The sequence below is a fragment of the Leopardus geoffroyi genome, chromosome C2 (assembly GCF_018350155.1).
Source record: "Leopardus geoffroyi isolate Oge1 chromosome C2, O.geoffroyi_Oge1_pat1.0, whole genome shotgun sequence".
Taxonomy (NCBI): Eukaryota; Metazoa; Chordata; class Mammalia; order Carnivora; family Felidae; genus Leopardus; species Leopardus geoffroyi.
The window spans coordinates 146021734-146038056 of record NC_059333.1 but is presented as its reverse complement, the minus strand read 5'-3'; the positions used below and the strand labels follow the sequence as shown (position 1 = coordinate 146038056).

Below are 16323 nucleotides of genomic sequence, written 5' to 3'. Positions count from 1 at the left end.
ACTGACATAAAGGGCGTACCTATCAGGCCCTTTCTCTTAGTATTAAGTATTAAATGGTTTAGTAAGTAAATGAAATAAGTACCAATCCAAGCAATTTATTTGTAGCCATAGAGGCTATCTCCAAAAACTCATTAGCAAAGTAAGTTAAATAAATAGTAAAAATGTAGTAGAAACAGGTGATTATTGCTTATTCTCAACTTTCTTCCTCTACCTTTCTTCCTCCTATAACTAAATAATAATAATAATAATAATAATAATAATAATAATAATAATTAGCTGAGTGTTTGCTATTTGCAAGACACAATTTAGGGGCTTTAATTCATTATTTCCTTTAATGAACACAATACATAATTATTTAGGCATCAGCATGTCTATGTTACAGAGGAGGCAACTATGGCTAAGAAAGTTTTATTGACCAGAGTTCCATAACAGAGAAAGGTTTCCTATCTCAAAGACCCTAACCAAGAACTCATGCTGTTAATCATCAAGTCGTTCGTTCGTTCATTCATTCATTCGTTCATACATTCATTCATTCAAGATCTAGGTATTTGGTTTATCTGCTTTAGATTGCTTCAGTATTTTTGTATTTAAGTATCATTCAGTGATTAATTTAACCCCCATTTTGATGATGAGACTAAGACTAGTTGGGTACGGTTATTTATGCAATATAGACAACTGGTAAGACTGTTACTGGGAAAAGAATGCTGGCACAAACTCTGTTTCCATGACACTGCTTAGCCAATTTTTCCATGTTAAACACAACAAAGTGGTGGGTGGCCCAGGCACTCCTTTTTCCAAGAATCTTCCCTGGTCACAAACATTGTATTTTAAACCAAGTGACCTAAACACAAACATGATGCACTGTCTAGTTATGGGAACTGATGAGACATCAGTGAGCAGTAGCCATAATGAGAAATACCTAAGGGGATAAATTCACACACACACACACACACACACACACACACACACACACACACCTATTTCTGGAGGAAGATGTATGAGAAATAATACCTCCAAAAATGGGGCTGAAGGCATGTTGGGATGGAGGGCGAGGGGAAGAAAAATTTTGCTGAGGTCCTGAATGACAGACAGTGGAAATAAAGCCACATACAAACACCTTCCCTTCTACTTATAGTTCTAGAAGTTCTGGTAGAACCTTAAATATTTTGACATCTGGAAAAATATTTAGATTTCTGCCAGATGTGCATTCCTTTTGGTCACGATGAGATGATCCTTCACCTCGGTGTGAGGACTAAGCTAGCATTAGCACCTTCTAGATGAACATATTACTTGTTAGAAGCTAGTTGTTTCCTTCTAGAAAGTCTCCACTTTAGAACCTGGCAGAACTCTTCCCTTTTCCTGCAGTGGCCCAATCTATGCCATACATTGGTTTGGCAGTGTATACTGAACTTTATCGCATGAATTGGATATGAAGGTGCAGCCTGGATCCATTGTACGGTATGATTTATAGAACACAGACCAGATGAACTCAGGAAGCCCCCAAGGTGTGTAGATAAGAGTAAATAGAGGGATTTGCAAAATACGGTCTAAAGTTCTGCTGTATTAAGCTATATAGATTTTATTCTTTAAATAAAACACAAACTATCAAAACATTAGGAGCAACATGGAATGTTTCTTATTTTTTAAAAATGGGCAAAGCTCAGATATGAAAACCAGGTGCTATGATCCTTTGGGTCAAAGAAATGGATGCCTGTGGATTTAGTTCCCTGATCTTTAATGTGTGCTACTTTGTTTACAGTTAGCTTTGAAATGGGTTAAAATGTAGCACGGCTTTGTCTCTGTACGACGAATACATTCTGTACCAGGAAGGATAACAGCAATAACAATACATAGCATATTGTATTTTAAAAGCTATTTTCACTAATGCTCTCACTTGATCCTTCCAATAGCCCTGTTAATATAGTGACAGAAAAGGAAACAGAGGCACAGGTGTGAGCATGCCCCCAAAGGATATTCACCACAGACCTTGTCACACAACTTCCTGTCTCGCGCTCTATCCATTCTCACGAATATATTGCTACTGAAATCGCTCTATTGTACTTTGACAGAGCTAGAAAACCTGGAAGACCGAGACAAAGATAAATGGAATCATTAGCCTTCAGTCTAGATTCGAATGAAATACGTAATATTTTCCCATGGGACTGATGTAATATTGTGCCACAAAATGGGAAATATAGCAAGTAGAAAATAGAGTTTGAATATTTTTAGAAGAGATTTTTCCACTAAAGAAGAAGAGAATGGCTCTAGTTAGTTAATATTAAAAATATATATCTAGCAGCCTTGCTTTCTATCTCTATATCTCCATCTATTAGTAGACAGCTTTCTTCATATTTCAAATATATTGCTTTGAGTGAACACTTGGCCATGATACCAAAAATTGCCCCCAAAGCATATCAAACAGCATCCAAAGAGAACAAAGCATACCAAGAGAAGGAAAACAGAAAGGCTTTCCCCCAATAATGGATTTAATTGTCCAGAGTTCAGAATTCCTGTGTGAAGTAGAAATTCCCCATTCATGACAAATGGCAGACATCGGCTTAGGAGGTTGACTATTTCCTCTAATAAAGTTTGTTCTCTCTCTGTCTGTCTTTCTCTCTCTCTGTCTCTGTCATCTCTGTCTCTCTTTTTCTTTCTCTCATCTCTCTCTCTAACTCTACTATCTATCTATTGTACATGCTTTTGTAGAATTTCAGGAACAGCTTTTCATCTGGAAAATACAGCTGTCTGAAAGAGGTATGAAATCTAACAAAAGCTTTACCCCAAAGCTTGTACGCATTACAAAAGCTTGCACTCGGATAATAGAAATATTTAGCCTCAGGTGACTGAGAACACTTACTGTTGGTTGCATAACGTATGGCGGATGAGGCATCCATGAAGTACTCTGGACCTATGCATCAAACAGCATTTATTAGCACAAAGCAATCACAGAGAGAACTTGGTTCTTGTGTTCAGTGGAGTCACACTAGGTCATAAGAAAGTGGAGTCCATCTGACTTTACAGCTAATTAGTGCTCAGAACTGAGGAGAGAAAGGAAATTCTTGGACCTGATTACCAAAACATAGTAAAATATAAAGCAAACTCCTACTTCATAGGAGCTGGCTGCGGTGCCCATGTGGACCAGGCTGGGCCTTGGAGCAGATTTTGAGGTTGGTGGTGGAGGCTAGAGTCTTAGGAAGCCTCAGAGACCTCCTACTCGGGGGTCAACTCCCAGGGCTATGGAGCCAGTAACAAAGAGTTGACAGCTAAAACTTCCTCTTTTTCTTCATCCATTCTAATTTCTAATTCTCAAGTGATCCCATCTTGGAAATAAATCTAAGTGGTAAAAGTTGGGGTAAGAATTAGAAGAGATCAACCAGAAATTTAGGGGGGGATGCTTTGGGTTCACCCCAAGTTAAGCAAGTTTGTGATCTTTTTTTTCTTTCACGGTAATTGGTATGGCAAATAAAAATGAGAATCTGAGCCAACCAACTGTTCTGAAATGTGCCTTGTCAGCCAAATGAGAAAGTCAGCTTACATGGGCTGATGGTCACATGGAGAACCCCGTGGGACTTTGTTTTCAATACACTCACACTGACAAAAGCGCCAATGCACTTCAGGTTAAAAAAAAAAGTGGTGAAAGGCGAGAATCAACAACATAGGAAATTGCTCTGATTCCTTTTTTTCAGAAAAAAGGAGCTAGAGTTAAATTCCACTTATGAGCCCTCCCAAGTGAAATCACTTTTCTGTGGATATTTTATTCATGTCACCAAAGTGCTCTACACTGGGGCTCAGTGGGTGGTCTTGGCTGAAACATAGGCCAGGATTAGAAAAAATGGGTTAAAAAAAAAAAAGAAAAAAAAAAACCACACAAAAACACACATTACAACCAGGCGGGCCCTGCAGGAAGAACAAAAACCGAACAGCACCTGCACGTAGCCTCATGGGTCCCGAGGAAAAGCCATTAAGAAATCATCCATTCTGAGACCCTCTAGTGCAATTCACATGCACGTCTATTCCATTCACCCAGCGACATTGACCAGGATTCTAAGCGCAGGAAAAGAATGAAAATCATCTGCTTCAGGGGAAATCAGTTAAGGAAAAATGTATATAGTCTCAAGTCTGATGCTCTGAGAGCTGGGACCCCCTGAAATGAAGTATGTAATGGTTGAATAAGGTGAAACTTCACTGAATTGGTAGCAGTCAGCAACATGACAGTTTTACCCTTTGTGAAACCTCCACCCCCGCCATCTGCAAAATACAAACACACGCGTGCACGCACGTATACTCTCTCGCACTTTCTCTCTCTCCAAAGTTGGAAAAGGTGACACTAGATACCCCCCACAGGTGGCATCTATAGGCACTATCTAATTAGAATTAGAAGAATTGTCTGAAGAACAATGTGAGGCAAAGAGAAGCTGGGAGTAATAGCACATTCGTGACTTAAGGGAATAAGACAAGGAGTTATTTATGGAGGGAGGGAGAAGTTTGACTCTTTTAATCCACCTGTGTACTTAGAATTAACTCGCTGTAACATCTGCTTTAGGACACACACTGAGTCTTGGATTTTTGTTTGTTTGCTTTTCAACCTGTGGAACCCGTGAGGTCTCTTTTGACCTGTTTGGGACTGAGGATGAAGTCAGAGCAGGAAGTAGGAATAACTTTTTACCACTTTGATGGTCCTCCCTCTTTCTCGGGGAAAACGATTTAACACCTGTCCATGTGGCTTTGCATGGACGCACAGGACAACTGTGACAAAATGAGATGACAACGGTAAAATATCCTGGAGTGAGGGAGGGGAATGCCAGACGTGTGCTTGTAGAAAAGACACAACAGGGAACAGACAACCCAAATAGCAGACAACCAACAAAGTAAGTTCTCAGTGGCAAGAAGGCTGTACTCGTGTTGGCTGGAAAGGAGCCTAATCATAAAAACTCAGCAGGAAGAATGAAGAGCACAGTGGACCTTATTCTTCAGTGAAATAGATGCAAACAAGCCCTTCAAAGTGTAGGCGCCACCTTGAGGATTATTACTTTAAGGTCGGACTGAAATGTCTGAGGGCTATTAAAAGAAAACTTGCGCTGTGTCCCTTTCGCCTTTACACAGTCTACTGGCAAGAGAGACGCTCCCTCAGGTTCAGGTAAATCGGACATACCTGGTATGTGGAGACAGGGGAAGCAGCAATGAATGGCGTGAGAGATGTCTGTGGAATCATGCGGTTGGTTGCAATACTGTACGGTGAAGAATAAAATCTGCAAACAGAAAACAACAAAAAGAAGATTCATAAAGCTGCTGCAATGCCCGGGTGCTGGTCAAATGCTACCCAGCGCCTCTGGGAAACACAGAGTTCCACCCTCGTGTTTTTCCACCAGCTGCGAACAGGAGCATCCAGGAGATTTACAGTGTTTGATTCCACTAAGAGAAATAAATCATTCTGAACAAAACGACAGATTGGACTCATCTTCTAAAATGGGCTGCACAAGCCGCTCTGGAAAACAGTGTGGAGGTTCCTCCAAAAATTAAAAATAGATGTACCCTATGACCCAGCAATAGCACTGCTAGGAATTTACCCAAGGGATACGGGAGTGCTGATGCATAGGGGCACTTGTACCCCAATGTTCATAGCAGCACTCTCAACAATAGCCAAATGATGGAAAGAGCCTAAATGTCCACCAACTGATGAATGGATAAAGAAACTGTGGTTTATATACACAATGGAATACTACGTGGCAATGAGAAAGAATGGAATATGGCCCTTTGTAGCAACGTGGATGGAACTGGAGAGTGTGATGCTAAGTGAAATAAGCCATACAGAGAAAGACAGATACCATATGTGTTCACTCTTATGTGGATCCTGAGAAACTTAACAGAAGACCACGGGGTAGGGGAAAGAAAAAAAAGTTAGAGAGGGAGGGAGCCAAACCATAAAAGACTCTTAAAAACTGAGAATAAACTGAGGGTTGATGGGGGTGGGAGGGAGGGGAGAGTGGGTGATGGGCATTGAGGAGGGCACCTGTTGGGATGAGCACTGGGTGTTGTATGGAATCCAATTTGACAATAAATTTCATATTAAAAAAATAATAAAATTTAAAAAAATAAAATAAAATAAAATAAAATAAAATAAAATAAAATAAAATAAAATAAAATAAGATGGGCTGCACAAAATCTCTTACGCCAGGTGAGGGTAATAGTATGTTTCACCAACAGGGGGAGAAAAGCCATGGGCCTCTTTTTAGTTTGTTTTTGTTTCCTTTTTTCTTCTTTTTACTTTTTTTTTATTTTTAAGGAAATGCCATTGTAAAGCTCTTTGAGAGAAAAGCAAAATGATAGCACCAAGCTTTATAAAGATGGCCAATGTTATGTGTACACAAATTGCATCTATCTCTTCATTCAACAAAGAGGGTCAGCTCCTAGAGAGTTCTACATAATTTGTGCTAGGCAGAAGTCCATGCACTCATGCAGAAACAGAGCTAAATATTTTCTCCCTGAAAAGAGAAGAAGGTGAACGATGTGTGGGTTGTGTCTAGCTGGGGACAGGAATATTTTCTGGATTCAATCAAGGCATTGGTGGAGATTCTAGACCTCTGGGATATAACCCAGTCCTACAGTCCAGTAGACTGTAAAAAAGCACAGAGTGTCGAGTCTTTCGGGGCCCTCTGTCAAACAATTATAAAATGGTGCTGGGCGAGATCAGGGCTTCACAAACCAGAGGAGGGATGATCCTTCTATAGATCTTTCAAAGAGAAGCTTCTAGGTACTTAAATCAGTGATACACCCATCTCTGCTCACTCTGTACCCTAGAGTTCACAAGTTACCTAATGCTCAAATTCGTCAGCAGATTTTTCAAATCATGTTCCTTCCTTCCTGTCTCACTGGTAAGTGAAAGGCCAGAGGGCCAGCCACAGAATGAAAAAGGCCAGGTTGCCTTTGATGGATTATTTCACTGATGTGAGGATAGATTGGGAAAATGGGTCTCAGGGGTAATAGAATCATTTTACTTTGCTGTACTCTTAGCAAAAATCAACTACTACTTTTGATTTTTTTTTTAAATAGCATAACTGAGGTTGGAGTTTTGGAATCAAAAGCTTCATCATCCCTCAGAGGTCACCGATATTTTGAATAGAGACTGTTACGGGTTACCATTCTAAAGAAGCATTCTATAAGCCCCCTATTGAAGGGCGAGCTGGATTTCAAGGCTTCCAGGACTCAAGGAGTACATTCTTTAATCTTAGATTCTATAAAAGTCTTCAAGCAAGGATTGGGGGACTACAGTCTTAAATTTACTTTATCCAGCTCTCGACAGGCATTCTAAGGTCATGTTCTTTTGGTTAAAAAATTGCAGCCGAAAAAAATTACTGTGTTACATATTATATCCTTACTATCCATACCCACCAGACATCTAAGTTTAAGTTGTGCAATTAAAAAAAAAATTATATAGACTGCATATGTATTAGAATGGCAAAAAAAAAAGGCACAAAAAGAAAGAAAAAGAAGAAAATCCTATGCTGACAAGGATTTAGAGGAAGTGGAATTTTCATTCGTTGCTGGTAGAAATGCAGAATGGTATAGTCATTTTGGAAACCAGGTTGTCAATTTCCTTATAAAGTTAAACATCCACATACCTTATAACAATAATCCCAGTGGTAGATATTAACTCAAGATAAATGAAAACTTACGTTTATACAAAAACCCTAACGCACATGTTTATAGCAGCTTTACTGACACTTGCCAAAAATTGGAAACAAGCCAAATATCTTTCAACCGAATTGATAAACAAATTCTAGTACATCTGTCCAGTGGACACTATTAACCAATAAGGAAAGAACTACCAATACATTTAACATGATGAATCTTAAGCCAATTATGCTAAATGAAAGAAGATTCAAAAGACTCTATATTTCATAATTTCATTTATACTACAACATGAAAAATGCAAAACTCTAAAAAAAGAAAATAGATCAATGGAGGCAGGTCAAAGGCTGAGCTTGGGGGATGGAACTAACTATAAAAATGCATGAGGGAATTTTGGGAAATGATGTGACTGCTCTGTCTTGATTGTCTGGCGGTTCTACAACTTTATGCTTGTCAGAACTCATAGGACTGGGGACGCTGGGTGGCTCAGTTGGTTAAGCATCTGACTCCTGATTTCGGCTCACGTCATAATTTTATAGTTTGTGGGTTCGAGCCCTGTGTCAGGCTCTGTGCTGACAGCATGCAGTCGGCTTGGGATTCTCTCTCCCTCTCCCTCTGCCTCTCCCCTGCTCTCCCCTTCTCAAAATAAATAAACAAATAAACATTTGAGAGAAAAGAACTCACCGAACTGTACACTATAGTGACTATATACTCTATGTAGATTATACTAATAAACCTGACTTCTAAACAAAGTCAATGGATGTGTACGTAAACAACCATCCTTTCACTTCAAAAAAAAATTAGTGAGCATTTACAATGTGTACCAAAGATCGGTAAGATTCTAAAACATTCCTTAGAGTTTCTCCATTTAGCCACTTAAATTGTATCTTATCTGTACATTAATCAGCCTAAAATCTTCCAATGGCTTTTCATTGCAATGAAAACAAAATCTGAATTCCTAGTATGGGCTAGTACAAACAGGCAAACACCTATCTCTCTAGTACTTTTCTCCTACCCTCTAAACCAGCCAGCTAGGTTCCAGCCACACTGACCTTCTGTCACATGATTCTGTTATTCTCACCTCCATCTTGGGCCATTAAACTTATAATTCCCTCTACCTGCAATGTTCATTTCCAGAAGTTTCCCTAAGGCTACCTCTTTCTCAGTATGGGTCTCACTCAACTTTCCCATCTTCAGAGAGGCCTGTAGTAGCTAAAGTAGCAACCACCATCTCCAACCTAATTACTCTCTATTCTTGTCCTGTAATTTACTTTTTTCTCCATCACGCTTATCACCATCCAAAGTAGTGATTTCTAAAAATTTATTTAGGTATGTTAGAGACTGAATGTCTGTGTCCCTCCAAAATGCATATGTTGAAGTTCTAAATTTCAGTGTGTCTATATTTGGAGATGGAACCACTTGGGAAGAAAGTAAGGTTAAATGGGGTCAACAGTGTGGGGCCCTGATCCAATAGGATTAGTGTCCTTATATGAAGAGACACCAAAGAACTTGCTCTCTCTCTCTCTCTCTCTCTCTCTCTCCACAAGCGTGCATGGAGGAAAGGCCAGGTGAGGACACAGTGAGAAGGCAGCCATCTACAAGCCAGGAAGAAAGTCTTCACCAGAAATCTAGTCAGCCAGACCTTGATCTTAGACTTCCAGCCTCCAGAACCGTAAGAAACTTATTTTTTGTGGTTTAATGGCACCTAAACGATGGTATTTTGTGATGGTAGTGGAGCTAACACAAGGTACTTATTGACTCTTTGTCCCTCTAGGATGTCAGCTTCGACAAAGTTGAGGACATACTGGCTTTGTTGCCTAGAAGAGAGCCTGGGGCATAAGAGATACTTAAGAACCATAGGTTAGGGTGCCTGGGTGGCTCAGGCGGTTAAACCTCCGACTTCAGCTCAGGTCATGATCTCATGGTTTGTGAGTTCGAGCCCTGTGTCAGGCTCTGTGCTGACAGCTTTGAATTCTGTGTCTCCCTCTCTCTCTGCCCCTCCCCTGCTCGGGTGCTATTTGTCTCTCAAAAAAATAAATAAAGAAACATTGAAAAAAAAATTAAAAAAAAGAACCATAGTTGGAATGAATGAATGAATGAATGAATGAATACAGAGAAGCTTAGGGAAGTAAGTAGTGATTATAGTACCGGCCAATACCAATACTTGGCCAATACCAAGATGGCAGAAGCATAGAAGATAGGTCCCTGAAACCATAGGAAGCTGAGGGGTGAGAGCCCAAAGAACAGCCAACATCACATATTAGTAAATGCTCAGTGGAGGCTTAATCAATACTTGCTTTCTAAGCATGGATAGTATTAGTAACTAGGGAAAACAAGTCCTTTTTTACAAAAATCATGAATTACATTTAAAAATCCCCGTTAGGTCTTATCTTTGACAGATTTGATTTATGAGGAAGTGAACCAAAGGACCTATTCTTTATTCGGGGCTCATGATGACCTCACTCCACCCATGACTACTCCATGATCGCTCTACAAACATTTGTTTCTCATTCACCATGCAGTGGTTTAATTTCTGTCCGAAACCCAGTGTCAGCCTCTTCCACCAATGGAGTGAATCATGCATCGCATTTGAGCGTGGCTGGCTTATTTTATAAAATGTACCAATTGAAGTATTAAATATGACGGCAACGAGAAGTGGATTGGCAGGTAGAGTTTACGGGGGATTTTATGGGGAGAACAGAGAGCAAAAACCTAAAGAAAACAGCCAAGTAAACTGATACTTACAAAGGGAACCCTTGGGGGAAAATTTAATGCATTTTGTTCTATCTGCTCTAATCCTATCCATCAAACAAGAATTATAGTTCATGCTTCCCAGCAAGTTCCAAATCCTGCCACTCAAGTCGGAGAGTCACTTAGAATGGAAAATGTACTGGGCAGAAGAGACTCAACACACCGTGTTGATCCCCTAATTCTGATATTCTGAAATGAGCTCTTCCCAAGACCAAACATAAACCGGATGAATTGACAGGAAACCCTAAGAGAGTCTGCTATCACACTGGCGGCTTAGAGGTGCCATATCTAAAGAAAATGCACAGAGCCAAGCTCTGTGAGAGAAGTGCCGGATGAGTTCCCAGTCTCTTCACCTCTTCTTAGTCCCTGCCATGTATCTATTAGGGTTTAAAAACACTTCCCTGTGACATTAAAAAAGAAAGAAAGGAAAATGAAAGAAAACAACAACAACAACAACAACATCCAAATAGATGCTCCAGGCATAGGTGTTATCTTATTGGGGAGCATGAAAGAGATGACTGACAGAATATTTTAGCCATAATAACAAAGCGAAGTCAAGTCTAAATATGTAACTTCATGTTTTTATATCTCATAATATATGCCTTGAAAATGCTATTATAGAAAATGGGAATTAATTCTTAAATGGTTTTCCTGGGAAAAGTTTACTCATTTAAGATATATATCTATATATCTATATCTTATATCTGTATCTATATATAGATATATATATCTATATATAGATATAGATATAGATATATCTCTTTCCCCCAAATTCACGTGGCATTATGTATATGACAAGTGTTCCTTTCACACTTTGTCCAGTGGTTCTAAACTAGAAATAATTTTGCTCCTCAGGGAACATTTGGTGGCAGGATCTAGAGATAGGTCTGGTTGTCACAAGCGTGTGGGTCGGCTGCTACTGGCCTCTAGTAGATAAAGGTCTGGGATGTTGCTAAATATCTTACAATGCACAGGGCAGCTCCCACACTAAAAATTATCTGGTCCAAAATGTCACAGTGTTGAGGATGAGAAACCTAGCCTTCGGAATAACCAGTCACTTCTGGAGAGATGTCATATGAACAAAATACCAAATGCCACAGTGGCTAAGAGAGTTAACTAAGTATGATCTATCTATAGAACGCTAAGCTGGCCTTTGCAAAACTTTATATTTTTAAGGAACGCGAAGAGTTACTTGGTTCTCTGGCATTTAAAGCAAGTGGGCTCCAGAAGTTCAGAACATGCAAGTCTAGGTCACTAATAGGACATTATCTTGCCTGCAGGAAAGTCATCTTCAGGGATTTGGCCGTCAGTAGTAATATGGTGAAATCTTATTTCACTGACAATAAAAATAACATGAATATATCAATAACCCCAGGGTAGAGTGTTTTTTTTACCGTAGAAACCCACACAAAATCCTATCTGCACACTGAAATAAACAGCACCGGCTCGTCTTTCATGTCTGCAGGCAATATTGTTAGAGTCAGAACCACGAACACTATCCTCAGGGTAACACTATCGCACAAGATTAATACGTAATTGGCCATTTTTATTGTAATACCACCATATCCTTCACATTAGATTCCTTTCCTAGTGTAATAAGATAAGGTTTCCGTATCACTTAATATCAAATGCCCATATACAACAGCTGGCAAACCAATACTATAGAAAACATTTTTTTTCCCCCAAGTCTCTCCCAAGAATACATTTTATTCAAATAAAACAATCCGAGAGGTCTTCTACATGGCGGCTCTTACTGAAAAGGGCACTGGAAAGATGGGATTTTGAATATGGGGAGTGATTATTTCCCACCTCCCCCACTCCTATTTGAAAGTGATGGAATTTCAGATTGAACTGCTAAAAAAGCAATAGGGCAGTAGTAATAACAAACTGTAGAGTTATGCCAGACGGCTCTGAAAGAAGAATAGGTAATTTTATTCTTGTAAGTTAGCCTGGAGTAAAAAGTACTCAGATTTCATTTTTCCATTGTGATCCAGACATGTCTTCCTTATAAACTTCAAAGCCTTTGACAGATGAGACATTGAACTAATTTTTTTTTAAGTGATAATTTGGATAGATTCAAGCAGATGACAGAACTGACATTTTCTACCGTCTAAATTCAAACAGGGTAGATCCACCATGGTTGCTATTTACACGTTTGTTCTTCATTAGCTAAACTTGAGCTCAACATGGAGCATTTAGTTCAATGTCATGTTGCTGTATTAATGCAGAGGTTATGGAATTCAGAACATATTTGACTCTCAACACAATTTAAGCTACTGCCTACAACCCAGCCACATACTCAGAAAACTCTAAGGCTTAGTACAGTGAGTACAATTTCCCTTTGTACGGAAAAACACAGGATCATAAAATATGTTCCTTAGCTATGACATGGGACATCTCGAAGAGGAAACGCTCATGTCAATGTTCCATCAATAAGCCTTCCTATTACCTCATTAGAACACAAATGCCTCTTCCTTGTGGTTCTATGACATTGATTCTATTTTTCTTTTTGAAAAGAATATAAAAATATAAACAGTGAAAAATAAGTATCTCTCTCTCTCTCTCTCCTATGTTGTAGTACCTCAGTGCCCCCCCCCAGAGAATTACTGTCACTATTTCTTGTGACAGAGAATTACTGCCACTATTTCTTATTCTTTCAGAAAGATTTTATACAAATAAAAGTTTATACATAAATCTCATAGTACCTTGGGCTTCTATCACAGTATTATTTGTATTGTATCTTGTCTCTGCTATAATATAAAATTTTTCCTTTTCAAATTTGCATCACTAAAATGATTTTAAACAGTGTAATAGAAAGACATTCAAAAGAAAAAAATGTTGAATTAAACTGAGTAAGCATTAAGCAACGTTTAAGAATGTTAACTGGATTAGAGTAAGTTACAACTGTATCTCTAGATACTGATTGTCTTATGTAAAATGAGACCAGTTTCCTTCCTACAGCAGTAGACATTTCTCTATCTGTAAAGTGACGGCTCTCTGAGTTAGGCTGTCAGCATGATCGGATATAGAAATGTGAATAGAGAGTGGCCTACTCTATCCTGGACATTCATGTTGGATCCCTTAATGCGCTGAGTAAGTTTTCTAAATCAACTTCCACACCTCCAAGATGCACATGTTAATGCTAACTCAAAGGATGGTAGGCTGGGAACACACTTGTGGTTATCTTGACACCTTACATGCTTAGAAATTATTGTTCTAGTATTCCCTGTTATAAAAATGTCATCCTATAAGGCAATAAAACCAAAGATGAACAAAACACTTTAAAAGTCCTCTATATGAAGAAGTATCAAATGAGTAAGGTTAATTTACTACAATTTTCCTATTCTTTCCATTTCATCATATAAAATTTCTGTCTTCTTGTTACCAACAACACAATGGACAGTCTAAGCCTTCTAAAACTCCATTCTTAACACAAGATGTGATAAATTCATGGGCGGTTTGCAAACTTTGGGTGAAATGAGAGGCTGATACTTAAAGAGAATCAGATTAAAGTGTTACATGGGGACAGAGTAAGTTGGTGCTGAAAAGGGGAATGGCTTCTCTAATACCGATTTGCTGGGGCCAAGCAGATGTCATTGGTTACATTTCCTATTTCTGATTTAGCACAATCCTGGGTTTAAACAGTCTATAAAGATGAACAAAGCATGCAACTCGCCTTCACTGAGTTAATAGTCCAGCAGGGAAATACACACTGTGTCAATGGCTACACGGTAAAAAAAAGACTGCAAACATACCATGGTAATATGAAATATAGTGCAACAATAACATCAATATTTACACTGATGATTACAGTGTACCATACAGAGTTCCTTTAATCCTTACAAAGCCTTACTGTCTTCTCCATTTCACAGAGAGCAAACTAAAGCACAAACAACTTGCCCATGTCTGGTGAATGACAGAGTTTGGATGTGCATATCAACAGCCTGATTCTGGAGTGTGCTCTCTTAACCACTGCTTATACTGTTTCTCTTATGACTAATCGTGTTAGTAGTTCTACCTGGAATCATTTGACTGTGCCTTTTAAGGGAAAGTAGTATTGAAAAAAAAGACAGAAGGAAAGAAAGAGAGGAAGGAAGGAAGGAAGGAAGGAAGGAAGGAAGGAAGGAAGGAAAGAAGGAAGGAAGGAAGGAAGGGTGGAAGGAAAGAAGGAAGGAAGGAAGGAAGGAAGGAAGGAAGGAAGGAAGGAAGGAAGGGTGGAAGGAAAGAAGGAAGGAAGGAAGGAAGGAAGGAAGGAAGGAAGGGTGGAAGGAAAGAAGGAAGGAAGGAAGAAAGGAAATCACTATTCTCCTGGGGCAGATGTAATTCCATGAGCAACAAGACACAAAAGTGTCAAGTAGCATGGAATGTCCTGGAAGGTTCACAGAAGGTTCCCATGATTTTCAGGAACCAAATCACGGATTTGTTTTTGTTTTTGTTTTTGTTTTGTGGATTTTTCGGTGCCATTCTTGGAAGTCTGAGTTTTGTTCTACAGTTTAAATTCTGCCTAATGCTTTAAACCAGGCAGGGAGGTGATTACTGTGATTACATTTTTATTGTTTGTTTTTATTCACTTATTTGTCAAAGTTTTTTTTATTTATGGAGCACTCACTTTTGAATGTCCCCTCTCTGTAAAGAGAGCTTTCCTACTATTCTTCCTTTCTAATCTTAGATTCTAATAAATTTTGCCTGCTTAAAAATAAATAAATAAATAAATAAATAAATAAATAAATAAAGTTTATTTATTTTGAGAGAGAGAGAGAGAGAGAGGGAGGGAGGGAGGGAGGGAGGGAGAGACTGACCAAGCAGGGTAGGACAGAGAGAGAGGGAGAGAGAATCTGAAGTGGGCTCCACACTGTCAGTGCAGAGCCCAATGCGGGGCTCAAACTCACAAAATTGTGAGATCATGACCTGAGCCAAAACCAAGACTCGGAAGCTTAACCAACTAAGTGACTCAAGCTGCCCCTACATTTTTATTTTTTTTAAATATTCAGAAAACAATATGAAAATGTTTTACAGGAGAGCTATACTAGAGACAGGTAAAAGGTTAGTACAGGTAGGGAAGATGATCGAATAAACCCAACCAGTGGCAAGAAGCAAGTGCTGGGGTAAAGATACAGTTCAAAGGTAAATTGAATTAAGTCTTAGTGACCAATTTTATCATTAAGAATATTATAAAAGAGAGAACCCAGAAACTGGAGTTGATGGCCTAAATGGCTTTAAAGTGAATTACGAATGGGGTGCCTGAGTGGTTCAGCCGGTTAAGCTGTGGACTCTTGATTTCAGCTCAGGTCATGAACTTATGGTTCATGAGATAGAGCCCCATGTCGGGCTCCACACTGACAGTGTGCAAAGCCTACTTTTGATGCTGTCTCTCCCTCTCTCTCTCTCTGCCTCTCCCCACTCACACTTACTCTCTCTCAAAATAAATAAATACACTTAAGAAATTCTTAACGTGAATTATTAAAAAAAAAAGAACAAGTAAATTTCATATTTCGTTGTCATTTGAACTTGTTTGGCTTCTATTTGGAAGCACTGATAAAGTTAATGATCTCAGTTTGGGATAGACAAAGATATCCAAGAGTAATATTACCTAATAAGCAGTTAGAAATACAGGTGATAGTGCCCGGCATCTCCTTACGAACTTTAAGTGTCAGCTTGCGTGTTTTAAGGTCCCCAGAGCAAGAGGAATGGATGAGATCAAACAGGAAAAAGACAACATCCTGAGAAAGATTAGTAAAAGTGGGCAAAAGAGGAAGAATCAGAAGAGGCCAAGGGAGTAGAAAGGAGTGAGCAAGCAGGATCAGCAGGGAATGGAGCTGTGGGACCCATGAGATAAGAAATTGCCAAAAAAGTATAAATGGTACCAACAACGAGTTGAGTGGAGTGAGATTTCAAATGATAGAAGAACTAAAAGGGTGTCAATCACAACAGACACATTTGGAC

At 39.0% G+C, this 16323-nt stretch overlaps 1 protein-coding gene across 10 annotated transcripts in view; it reads right to left on the bottom strand.

Moving 5' to 3' along the window:
- The window catches only part of RBMS3 (RNA binding motif single stranded interacting protein 3), a 1329481-nt gene that overhangs the window by 114615 nt on the left and 1198543 nt on the right, over positions 1 to 16323 (bottom strand). For 7 of the 10 annotated variants that reach the window (XM_045436403.1, XM_045436406.1, XM_045436404.1 and 4 more), the window contains 2 exons: positions 5153 to 5249; positions 2858 to 2908 (listed from right to left, as the gene is read on the bottom strand). In XM_045436403.1, coding sequence (XP_045292359.1) covers positions 2858 to 2908; positions 5153 to 5249 — 148 coding nt within the window. The remainder of the gene's footprint in view (positions 1 to 2857; positions 2909 to 5152; positions 5250 to 16323) is intronic. The other 3 variants (XM_045436409.1, XM_045436410.1, XM_045436411.1) reach the window with 1 other exon arrangement.